Genomic DNA, 12,359 nt, shown 5'->3' with positions numbered 1-12,359 from the left:
GAAAAGTAAACTGCTTTTTTGCAAAGTAAAATAGTAACAACGACAAAGCAAAAGCTGATCGTGATTTCGCAAGCGTCTGAAGAGCTATTTTGCTTTACCCTAGGCTTGAGGGGGTAGGGGAGTGGTCCTGCTTATCTGTTCCTCCTGTCCTACAGCCATTACCATGTGTCAATTCACTTACTGTTGCTGGTAAATCTGAGGGAACAGCGTGACTTTGGTTGAAGCCCATAAAAATGGTCTGTTCACACTGCGCACATAGGATAATGAGGCAGTGCCTTAACTGTGTTGTGGGTTTTTTTGCAGTCTTCCCTGCCGGCATTTTGCAGCCCCCTTTCTTCAGTGCAGCCCAGCCCAGATCTCTGAATTACGGTGGCATAGGCATGGTCATCGGTCATGAAATTACGCATGGTTTTGATGACAATGGTAAGGTACCGAGTTTCTAGTTACAAAACTTACAATGCACAGAATGTTTTACATGCTTTAGTGCTTAATCATTCCAGGGGGCAGATAAAATGAAGATTAAGTTTCCATATATAAAAACAAATCTGGATTTCTGAGGCTTTACAGTACTGTTCCCCATGATGAGTCCCAAAAGCGCTATCCAAAGAATCCCACAGACACTCCCGTAGCTGCTAGGCTGCAGCAACAGCCCAGGATGCAGGCCTGCAGCACACAAGGGCTTTTAATATAGTTGCTGGTCACTTGCTTTTCCCAAAGGCTGCATCAAAAACCATCATGAACTACACATAATTGTGAACGGGGTGTGTCACTAGGCTGGCAGAGGCGTGAAGCCAAGGGTCTAGCTATCAGACCTGCTGCCCAGCCACGTCAATCATTTCTAGACCCACACTATGATCCATCCAGCTTTGACTCACAGGTCAGAACCATACTAGAGTTCCTAAGAGAGCCTTAATCTCTTAGGAGAGAAAAAAAAAGAGCATCATCTGTATGACTGCCTCACTACAGTGATTTTTTTGCATGAGTCATTATACTTACTTGCTACCCCTCTTACTGCATCAAAAACCTCTTTTCCTGTATACCTAATTCTGTTAACATATTATTACAGGCAGAAATTTTAATGAGAATGGAGACCTCGTAGACTGGTGGACAGAAGAATCAGCACGCAATTTTAAGGATCTATCCCAGTGTATGGTGTACCAGTATGGAAACTTTTCATGGGACCTAGCAGGTGGACAGCATGTACGTCATATTTATTTGTAACTACCAATGTTATTTTTAATGAGAAAGCACAAAATCTTATGTCCTAAATATGCAAACCCTTATTCACATGAATGCTCTCTTGGCTTATGGCCAACACTGTTGCCCCTACACCAAAAAGAAAAGGCAAAAGAGATTCTTAAAATTAAAGACAGTGGTAAAAACTCCACACATATGCTGACTGGTCTGAAAGAGGCAGGATTTATGTTCTGAAGGAGTGGCAGTGCTTGGAAGTTTGAACCTCATTTCTCCAAATCTTGATGCTCAAATAATATATATATCCATCAAAACAAATCCTGCCTGCTGCTTTCCTTCACTCAGAAGTTTCTTGCTCTTTCCCCAAGACAAACATCTGGACTACAGAGCAAAGATCAGGGTACAGTAGGAGAGGAAAAGATGATACGCAGATTTAGGGGAGGCAGGCAATCTAAATGTGACTGCATTTATAGCATTCCGCACAGTTAAAATTATTAGGCATTCAGTGTAGCGTCTGTGTCTGGAAGCCCTAATTTCATGAGAACAGGTAGCAGGATCAGGTCTGTTCTGTGTCCCAACAAGATCAATATTCCATTAACTCACAGGAACAGGTGACAGTGATATTACAATTACTCATACTGAACCGGAGACCAGTCCTGTTCCTGTTAAATGCAGGCTGCAAAACTGCCACTGAAGGGAGACAGCCCTGTATATGTAACGCAGCACTTCACAGCCTGTCATTTCAGGGGTGACCAAATGCTCTGCTAATGCACCTGCCTTGTCTCTAGTACACAACCCAGCTTTAATCATCTAGAGACAGTTTGACCATCTTCACGCTGCTCCCACCCTGCTGCCATAGGGATTTTACTGTCCCAGATTGGCAGTGCACATACTTCAAAGCTACAGGTAGCAAAATTTCAACCACAGTTGAACTAGCTGAGCTGCCATCATTCTGTCAATCAAGGTACACACTGCACCAACGCAGTTTGTAGTTCACAGTCCTGCATCTTCCACATGGCAAGTGACATGGCAAGTGAGTGTCAGACCCTGGCTCATTGCTGCCCAGTAAAGAAGGGAAAGCGGTTTACTACAGGAGCACTCGGTTCCGTTGCATTGTGGAAGACCACTTACTTCTAATATCCACCTTGTTTATTTTGGACTTCACTGGCTAACCACGTGCAGCATTGAACTGTGCCACCACCCGTGTTTCTGTAAGGAACAAAATTTCTCTTGGATGGGACCTCCTAGAGATAAGTAGCGAATGAAAAGACACAAGAAGCTATTTCCCTGACTACTACTGTCTGGTTTTTTTAGAAGCTGACAATATATTCCATCATAGAGAATAGGGAAAAGATAAAACTTCCAGCCCTGACGTTTTCCTAATCTGTGTGTTAAACTGTTGGGACTCACAGAGAGACCATTAAAAACAGAGAATAATATTTCAACATATTTTTCTGCCATTTTTTCACACATTAAATTCAATCTAATGATGATTCTAAGTTTTGCAGCTGTGAATATCATAACCCAATATCTTGGGCTAAAGGTTGAAAATCTAATTTTTTAAAAATAAAATTACAGAGTCTTCATTACCAAAGCTTCATCATTTTTAGTGATACTTCACTGAGTTATGAATACTATACCAGCTAAATAGATATCTTCTATGTATTTTGCTACCAAAGAGCTACCTAACTTGCCTAATACACAGGAAAATACCAACTTTCTAGGAGATTTGCTGATGTCTGTTAACTGATAATTTCAACTATTTGGAGTTTGGATTTTTACTTGTTTCATAGACTACACGGACAGATTCTGCCCACTTCCTCTAATTGGAACTGTAATAAGAAGCAGAGGGTTAAAGACATGGAGAAAATAGGAAGAATGAATGAATGTTGACTAAGCATCACAAAATCTGGGTAAAAGAGATATGAGAGCCCAGAAAGCTGCCGATAGGGGAAGAAAGAGAATTAAGGAAAACAATAGTATCTGCATGGATTTTGAGACAAAGGAGGCAAAGACTTCTCAGGGATGTTGACATAATCTTCTGCTAAAACTTCAGATTTGAAGGGAATTCTTGCCTTCAAAAAGTGAAAAATGCACAGTTTGTCATTACAGGTCCTGGATGAGCTCTTCTTTTCAGAAAACTATACTTTTCCTTTCTATTTTACAGCTGAGTGGAATCAACACACTAGGAGAAAACATTGCTGATAATGGAGGTGTTAGACAAGCATATAAGGTAAGAAGTATCCATTTTTCTATTTTAGCTGAAACCACCATAGATTAAGAAAATTAATTTCAGAGCCTTTGAAGAAGAACCATTATTTTTGCGTTAGGGACAGGACCATACCTACTGCATCATCGAGGCATGGTTTAGAACTATTGACCAGCTGTTGCGTTTCTTTCATCCTGTTAATTATTTCAGGATAGATATTATCTGTTCCTACTGCACTCTTTTTCAGCTGACTTCTAGGGTTTTTTTAATTTTTTTCCTTTTGTGAATAGGGAATTTGTAGAATGAAAACATTTAATGAATCACACTTGGACCATCACCTAACTGAACTGATGATACTGAGCAGCTGTCTGCCTCTGGCTGGCTGTCTTCACCAGCTTTTTTATGCCAGGAAGGAGGGACAGAATGACTTCCTTCTGACCCATAAACAGTCTCTGCCTACATGAAACACTATTCGCTTTTCAAAAAACTGTTCAAAATATCATCTTGTCCAAGTGACTTCGGTCCCCTGTACAGGTATCCGAAGATGTCAGTGACATCTGGGCTCCTTGCGCTAAGCCTTCCATGGGAGCTTGAATGTTTTTTGGCTTTCCTTCCATTCTCTTCCTGAAACAGATACTTAACTCCTTAGATTGGCCAACTTTGAGACAGAAAGTAAAAGAAGCAGAAGTCTTCTCTTTGTGAATGCAGGTTGGGAGGTGAGAAGCAAGTCAGCTTCTCTATGAACTTTTGTTACTTGCAAATCTAATGGTTGCAGGCCTTAATAACATGATCCCTCTCCTTCCCTGAACACTTCGTTCTATGGCAAAACATTCAACACTTGACAACTGGAGTGCTGCCATTCCTCAACAAAGTGCCCGCTGGGATGCATGGGCCAACTCACACTTCTCCAAGTTATCATCACAGTTTCTGCAAAGAAAGTCCTCAGCGACACTTACTTCACTAGAAATATACATGTTTGAGGGCAAATACAATTATTAATGAGTTTAAAGAATGATTTGGAAGCCTAAAAGAGGTGTCAGTACAGCATATTAGATTTGTCTGATCTTCAATTACTGGAACATTTGTGCATTTAAAAAAAAAACAGTACAAACCCACAAAAGGGGATACTCTTTCTGAAAGGAATGGGAATAGCCAGAAAAAAATTAGGTCAGAAGTATTACCAAAAAAAGAATTAGATATTCGTAATTATTATGACATCATATAAATAGTAAGAAAAGGTCCAAAAGGAATCTTGAGAGGTCATCTAGTCCACCCCCCCCACCTCCTAGCAGGTAGAATCAACCATTTCTGTATCACTCAAATATACCGTAAGAGAAGTTCCGCTACCTCCTTGCTGCAGTTCAAGTGCCACCATGTCTTTGCTTTCAACAGTGGAAACTGAGAGCAATCTGCTCCTTTTCTGCAACATTTTATGTATTTGAAGGCTGTTACATACTTGAATGCCCAGACTTCTCTTCTTCAGACTAAACAAACCCAATTCTTTCAATCTTTCCTCATAGGTCATGTTTGCTAGACCTCTGCTCATTCTTGCTGCTTTCTTCTGGGCTCCCTCCAGTCGGTCCACATCTTTCCTTAAGCGCAGTGTCCAAAACTGGACGGAGTGCTCCAGCTGAGACCTGGCCAGTGCCAAGTAGAGTAGAAGGATTGCTTCATGTATCTTACATCAGACACTCCTATTTATACATCCCAGCATGACACTTGCCTTTTTTGCAGTACCGTGGCACTGTTGGCTCTTTTTCAGCTTGTTATCCACTAGAACTTGCAGAGCCTTTTCAGTAGACCTGTTAACCGCCCATTCCTCAGCTTGCACTTGTGCAGTTGATGATTGGCTTCACTCGTGCGGTAGCTTGGCACTGGCTTTAGTCAGAACATTTCTCCAATTTGCCCGCATCTTTCTATCAGTAACGATATACTAACAACACATTGTTTGATGCATGGTCTTCCTAAGAAACATGAAAGCAGCTCTTCTTACTACGGAAAGGTTTTAAAGTCTTCTGCAATTTGTTTTTTAAAAAAAAAAGAACAACCACAATGGAAAAAATCTGCCTTTCATAGTGCAACATTAGATAATTGATAAAATTGATTTCTTCTCCCTGCAGAATCAGTTTTGTGGTAGTAAAATTGGATCATGGAACTCTGCATTGTATAAAGGGAAAGCATATCCTGCCATAAGTGTGTTACCTTAGACTCTAACCCAATAATTGGCAAAAAAATATGAATACATTTATGTGATAAACGTTTGAAGGGAAAAAAAACTGTAAACAGGACAGCAAATACATGTGTTCTGTAGAATCAGAGAGAAGAATGATTTTTTGCCACAGCTGAAGCTTTTTACTGCACATCTCTCAAGTCTAATGGAAAGAAAAAGGAGAAGGGGGAAAGATGAACAAAAGGGGGAGGAGTGTATCCTCTGATCGCATCCTGATTGTCCTGGAGATCATTTGTGCCTCCTTGAGCAGAGGCAGGCTGGGTTGCCCAGCGCAGTCACTCAGCCAGGGATCCACGCGCAGGGAATCCCCAAATCACGTGAGACACCCCGGGCATGCTGCTTTTGGGACCGTGCCTCAGAAAGCAGCACAGCGGGATGCTTTTCCATGTGGATCTTTACCATGCAACGCACATATTGAGGGCAACTGGCGGTAATGCCTGACCCACAGAACCTGCAGGAGACAGAGCTGCTGCAGCTGAATCTTTATACAGACAAGCTCAGGAACCCCGATGATTTGGAGGCTGGTTTTAGCACCGAGCTTGCTAACACCTCACTACGCCCAGCCCTCAGTTGATGTCAGAGAATCTCACAGTCATTTCCATTACAGAACATATTCTACTTTTTTAACACACAACCACCTTGCTTTAGGCAGTCATTAATTAACCCTGTGAAAGGATTTGCTAGGTAAATACGTAGCGGTCCAATGGAATTTAGTACATTAATTATTATAAAGCTTGCTGAAGAACAGTACTAACTCTCTGTAGCTACTGTACTTCAGAACACAACTGTCCTCTTTTGCATCCTTAATTTCTTCCCCTGTAAAAAGTTGCGTAGTTATGCAATGATCTTGTTATCTGGGTGTACCCATCTTACCAAAATTATTCCATTAGCCTTGGCTTCTTTTTGCTACAATAAATTGCCTCCTTTAAGCCTGTTTCTCTTACCTTTTATTCCAAATATAAGTTGGGCAGCTTCACTAAACCTGGTGAAAAATACTACTGTAAAGCCCATTCAGTGAGAAAACTCTCGGTTCAGTCAGGCCACTGGTGTCACAGTACTGAGAAATGGTCCTGGCTTTTTCTGCTTAAAGGTGGCACGTGGTAAGATGGACGGCCAAGGCAGTCCATGATGAATTATGTCAAAGAACCCATGTTCCTCCTTGTCACCATTTCATTTTGACCGTCTGGGTTGGAAGTTATAACATTTCTACTCAATTCATTCTACAGGCCTATGAAAACTTTGTGAAAAAGCATGGAAAAGAAAAACTTCTTCCTGGTCTTGAAATGAACCATAAGCAGCTGTTTTTTCTGAACTTCGCACAGGTATTGTATACTTCTTGACTGAAGGCTTTGAAAATCACTTTGAGTTACAGTTTAACAGTAAGTCAGAAAGAATAGGCTGACTTTCACAGTTTTACTAAGAGCTGGCAGAGTTGCTAAGTTGAGTGGTGTTCACTACAAAGTAGTGAAAATAAATCCTTGTTAGGTAATTTTTGTCTTCTCTAAATAAATGAATTCATCCATGAGTAAGTCTGGTAGACAGCTTCTTGTGCCCAAGTGCCTTTGTCTGAGGACAACGGTATACCTTTTTTTTTAAAACAAAATATACATTTTTTTCTCTATGTTCTAATGTTAATTTTTTTCTCACAACATTAAGTATTTCATAGTGAAATGACAGCAGGTCTCTTCCTGAACAATCTTATGGCTAACAAATGCTTTTCTTTGTTACGTGTGTAGGTATGGTGTGGAACATACAGACCAGAATATGCTGTGAACTCCATCAAAACTGACGTGCACAGCCCAGGCAAATTCAGGTCAGCATGTATAATAATCTTCAGTGCAATTCCTAGGTGCAACACAGCTTGTAGCTGTAGAATTTAAAGAACTCTGCACAAAAAGCTGGGTTGCACTCACCAGGGTCGATTTAGGCACATACACATAGATAGGCATGGCACGCTGAAGATGGTTAAGAGAGAGAGAGACAGACTGGCCCGCTAGAGCTCCCAGCCCTAGCACAGCTCTGTGCTGACAGAAACAGGCAGGGTCCTTCCCAGGAAGCTCCACAGGCAGAATGAGGCTGGGGGGGAGTTGTCCTCACCCTTGAGACGATACAACTTAATTCTCCCCATGCTATTGAGAAGCTTTGAACAGTGGTCATCACAGGACACAAACACCGTCACCTGGCTGTCACCAAATGTGCATGATCGTTACAGCAGAGTCCCAGTGACTGTGTCTGGAATCCAGTGCTCTTCTGAAGTCCCCTGGCTCCCACAATAGCTCCTGATAGGGTCCTCATAGAGACCAAAGGCTGTAGATGGACTTCTGTCCTCTGCTAAAGTCACAGGTAAAATCTCCAGTTAATCTGTGGAGTGCAAGGATTTTACTCACCCAAGCATGGAGAAGAATTCATCTTCTTTTAAACAGTAATACTGAGAGGAGAGAGAAATGACCTTATGTTGATAGCCTTTGCTGTCATCGGAACGAGGAACGCCTTTGCCATCCAGAGCCAGAAGGACGTTCTTCTGTTCCAACAGAGTGGACTGGCCCATCTTCACTGTTCTGTTAACAGCATTACTCATGATGCCTGCAGCCCAGAACTGGGGCTCCCCTGTGCCCCAGGTGTTACACCAGCTCACCATTTGTTCCCTCTTGCAAGAGTAACAGAAGCGAGTTTTAGGTGGGAGATCACTGCCCTTCAGTTGGTAACAAACCTGCATGCTGTGGTGCAATGAGCAGATTTGTATTTTCTGCCTTGTGTCCTCAGTCAGCCTTCCCAGGAATAGGGGGGCTCAAGCCTGAACCTGGCTCGAGCCCGCCTCTTCAGTAGAGTCATGCAGGAAACTTGGCTGTTCAGGGTGGAAGTGTTTGGGCCAGCCTAGGATCTTTTCTTTTTAACTTAAGTCAGAGCAATCTATTCACCAGTGGTGCAACCATGTTTTTGTTCTAATACATCTGTTCGGTCAAATGCCGTGAGATCAAGCAGCAACGTAGACATCACAACATCTCTGTTAGCTTTGAAGGGCTGTGTCATCTCCAGGATTCACGTACACAATAGCTGATTTCTCTCCTGATACAATCCAGTACATTAATTCCAGTATCTTTCTGTCAACGGCTTTTCACCAAAGAATTATTTTGTTTATCCCACACACTCAAACATTTAGTGAAAGCAGTGACTGTTCTTTTAATTGCTACTTGACTGGCATTTCACTGTGGGTGGTTTTTGTGCTATCTGCAGACCTCGCCCGGAGGCAGTTTATGCATCAAGTCCTACAATCAGCCGAAGCCGGTGGCAATGCTAATGAGGCTGTGCAGCACTTCTCCAGAACTCTGCCTCCTCTTTGCATATCTAATTCGTACGAGTCACGAGTCCTTTGAAGTTCACTAGTTCAGCATCTCTGTGTAATTGTATTTGTGTATATCTTGGATATATTACATCATGTATTGTGCTGTTTTGACATCAGTATGAAAGGCTAGATAAACTTTATATGGAATTACAGAAGTATTAATGAGAAACCATACTAACATTTTTAGAATGTAATTTTCAGGATGAGGCCCCCCCCAAGAGCTCTAAAATAGAAAGCATTTCAGTACACGAGACATACCCACAAAATTACTGCATAATGACATAGCATTAAAATGTCACAATGGCTCCCAGTGGGCCTTTTTTTTCATTTGGGGGGGTGGGTTGGGTTTTTTGTTGTTTGTTTGTTTTAACTCGTGCTACCCTAACTGCAGGCTATTTCTCCGTACAGGCAGGACAGGCAGCTCTTCATAAAAATTGTTAATTGCATAGTACAGTTTTAGTTTATGGGCTAACAACTCAGAGTACTGGACAGGTGGAATCTTTTGTCCACTAGAAAACAAAGCTAACAGAAAGATGCCTTAGATCGGGTAATTGTCAAAGGCAGGCAAAAGGGAATCTGTATCTGAGCGTTAACATGCAAAATTAAAACATAGCAAGTACAATAACAGATACAGGTCAAGCCCTGCTTGTGTACCAAATGCCTGTACTTGTGGGGACATTAGTAAGTGAAGCAGGATTCTTATCCCACTGCTGTTTTATCTGTTTGTTCATAACAAATATAAGTAGAGTTTTATTACACCCAAAATACTTTTTGCTCTGTTTCTGGCAAAATCCCATGTTAGCAGTTCCAGTCCTTAAGAGCAATGAAGCGCTGCCAGACCACTTAGATGCACGACTGTTTTTCTAGTCATTGCTCTGTGCTACCTCCTGTGCCACTACTGGCTCCTGAGACCAGTTAGCAAACAGTCTTGCTTTTAATCTTGTAGAGACAGGCAAATCGTTGCAGATGTCCACTGCTGAACTTCACCTCAACGTCTGTGGATACTTCCAGGTTCTGTTGAATCTAATGATTAAGATTATTCACTGAATAATCACAAATTACTCAAAGAAACAGTTCTTCAAATAATTCCCGGTTCACAATCAATGTGCACCAGTATCTGTATTTGACATTTGAAGCTGAAATTGTTTTCCTGCATAGGCATGTGCACGCTATATTTCCATTCCTGAAGGAATGAGCAACTCCTAGCAGACACATTCACCTATGTTCACAATTACACATCTAAAAACTGCTTTAGCTGGAATGTCCTCATATTCACTTGAAAGCTGTTCTTTGTATGGGTCTTTTTTCAGGGAACTCATTCACTGGAACACTTGTGGAGAATGCCCAGGGAAGCGGTGTGATCTTAGTTAAAGCTTGATTGGTGTAAAAATGTAAATGAACATTCACTGACAAGTTACACTGCAGTCCTCTACCTCAGGGTCGTCTTTTCCCTTTACCGAGAAACTTGTCAGCAAAACATAGCTGAAAAACTTCTCAGGGAAAACTAATGACAGGCAATAAACCTGTTCCTAGTGAAATAAATGGAAGTTTTGTGAGAGCCAGTAAGGGAGAAGGGACAGGTCCTGTATTTTGGGGAGTTGCAGTAGGGACCATACAAACTGAAACGAGAAAATACAGCCACTCGAGGTGAAGTGGAAGCAGCAGTCAGAGTTCAGCAATACAGGCACTTCCCACAGTATTTTGAGGCAATGCAAAAAAAGAAGTTAACAAAATGTGGGTCTTCTTGTTTGTTTTAAACAAAAGCAAGCAACAATGACAAGATGTTGTTGTTTTGTTTTAAAGGGTCATTGGATCATTGCAAAACTCTCCAGAGTTTTCTGAAGCCTTTTCGTGCACCAAGACACACTACATGGATCCTGCTAAAAAGTGCCGAGTTTGGTGATGGAACTGTAAACCTTGCATCTCGAGAAGCTTTCCAGAAAAAGAGAAATTATCAACTAATTTTGAGCAGGGGAGGAGGGAAGAAATCTGAGGGAAATATGCTTGAGTAGTCACTGTAATTCTTAGTAAACAGGCAAAAATAAAAAAAATCACACATCAAAACATCAAATGAAGGATGAATGCCAATGCAGCAATTAGCTGCTCTAGCTGATCGGCTGCTTTTCCTATCGCTGAACCCTGTAGAATATAAATCACTTGACAGTGTACAGTAACATTTCACTCGTAGTTAATCCTCTTCCCCACTGGCCAGTGGCTTTTGGGATTGTTTTTTAAATGTCAAAGTATAACACATTATCTCCCACTGGTCGGTGGCGGCTTATTTCTGATCAAGTGGAGGAAGGAAATATTAAGTAACAAGCAGTTTTAGACATCATAACACGATAATGAGACAACAGTTTATATCCTAAGTGTCAGACTTTGTACCCTCTGCTGTTATGATAAATCTGTTCTACCAAATGTTTCCATTTTTACTTGAAACCATTTATAGAAGAGGAGTCCAAAGACCTGCTGTAATTAAGTAACTTCTCACTAATTATTCCAGTGTGTATTATATGAAGTCACTATTTACAACAGTTTATTTACTGCTTTCCAGCCGAACTGAAATTGTAGGTAATTTATTAATTGTTGAACATATAATCTGTAAGATTGTGATCAAAGACCCTTTCACAGTTTTCTAAGCTTTTTCTTGCTTTCTCTAAAGTTGGTCTTTTTTAATGTTTCTAGTAATGTATAAATCCTAGTTTTTATATTTAAATCTGAGCTACACTTCTGACTTGAAGTATTGTAATATATTTTATCAGTGGCTGCATAGAACTGGGAAATTTGAGTAAAGCGTGGTATTAGGCAATAAGACAAAGTCTACAAAACTGAGCTCTCCAGTGGAGTATTCAGGCCGACTGTCTCAGTGTTTAGGGCCTGATCCTGCACATAATTTGTACGTGTTCTGATCCATGTCAGTCCTCATATCAGTAAAGCTGCACAGCTGATTGCAGAATGGAGCTTTAAGAAGGTAAAAGGCTTTAAATCTGCAATGATATGTATTAAACATCCTCATGCAGATTGCAAAGGAACTTACTGCTTTGTGTATCAAAGCAAACAGACTTCCAAAAATAAGTACCAGATACCTCAGATGACTGCTACAATAGGTATATTTAAAAACCTATGTTCCTTTTAGCTTTCAGAGTTTGTCATCTGATAAAAACATTTTGATAATAAACTCAAATTATGAGCCAAATGCTATGTGTGTTCTTTATATGAAATACAAACGTACCAAAAAAATATTCTCTGCAAGTACATTTTTATACTCACCCCAAGCACCACACTTCAACATCTATAACAACTGACAAAAGGAGAATTCAAACCAGTTTGTTCTAGTTTAAGAGCAGATCTCAGTAGGCTATTTAGTATCCACGGAAATCACC

The 12,359-nt window shown here is 40.9% G+C and overlaps 1 protein-coding gene across 1 annotated transcript in view; it reads left to right on the top strand.

The window, feature by feature from the left end:
* Positions 1–10,879, top strand: part of MME (membrane metalloendopeptidase) — a gene marked incomplete at both ends in the record, with an annotated part of 48,645 nt that extends 37,766 nt beyond the window's left edge. The window contains 6 exons of the mRNA XM_082318991.1: positions 304–423; positions 1,067–1,200; positions 3,362–3,427; positions 6,860–6,955; positions 7,370–7,446; positions 10,780–10,879. Coding sequence (XP_082175117.1) covers positions 304–423; positions 1,067–1,200; positions 3,362–3,427; positions 6,860–6,955; positions 7,370–7,446; positions 10,780–10,879 — 593 coding nt within the window. The remainder of the gene's footprint in view (positions 1–303; positions 424–1,066; positions 1,201–3,361; positions 3,428–6,859; positions 6,956–7,369; positions 7,447–10,779) is intronic.
* Positions 10,880–12,359: the final 1,480 nt, after the last annotated feature.

This window comes from Platalea leucorodia (assembly GCF_965183815.1).
Source record: "Platalea leucorodia genome assembly, chromosome: 8".
NCBI lineage: Eukaryota > Metazoa > Chordata > Aves > Pelecaniformes > Threskiornithidae > Platalea > Platalea leucorodia.
This window is presented reverse-complemented; position numbering and strand designations above follow the sequence as displayed.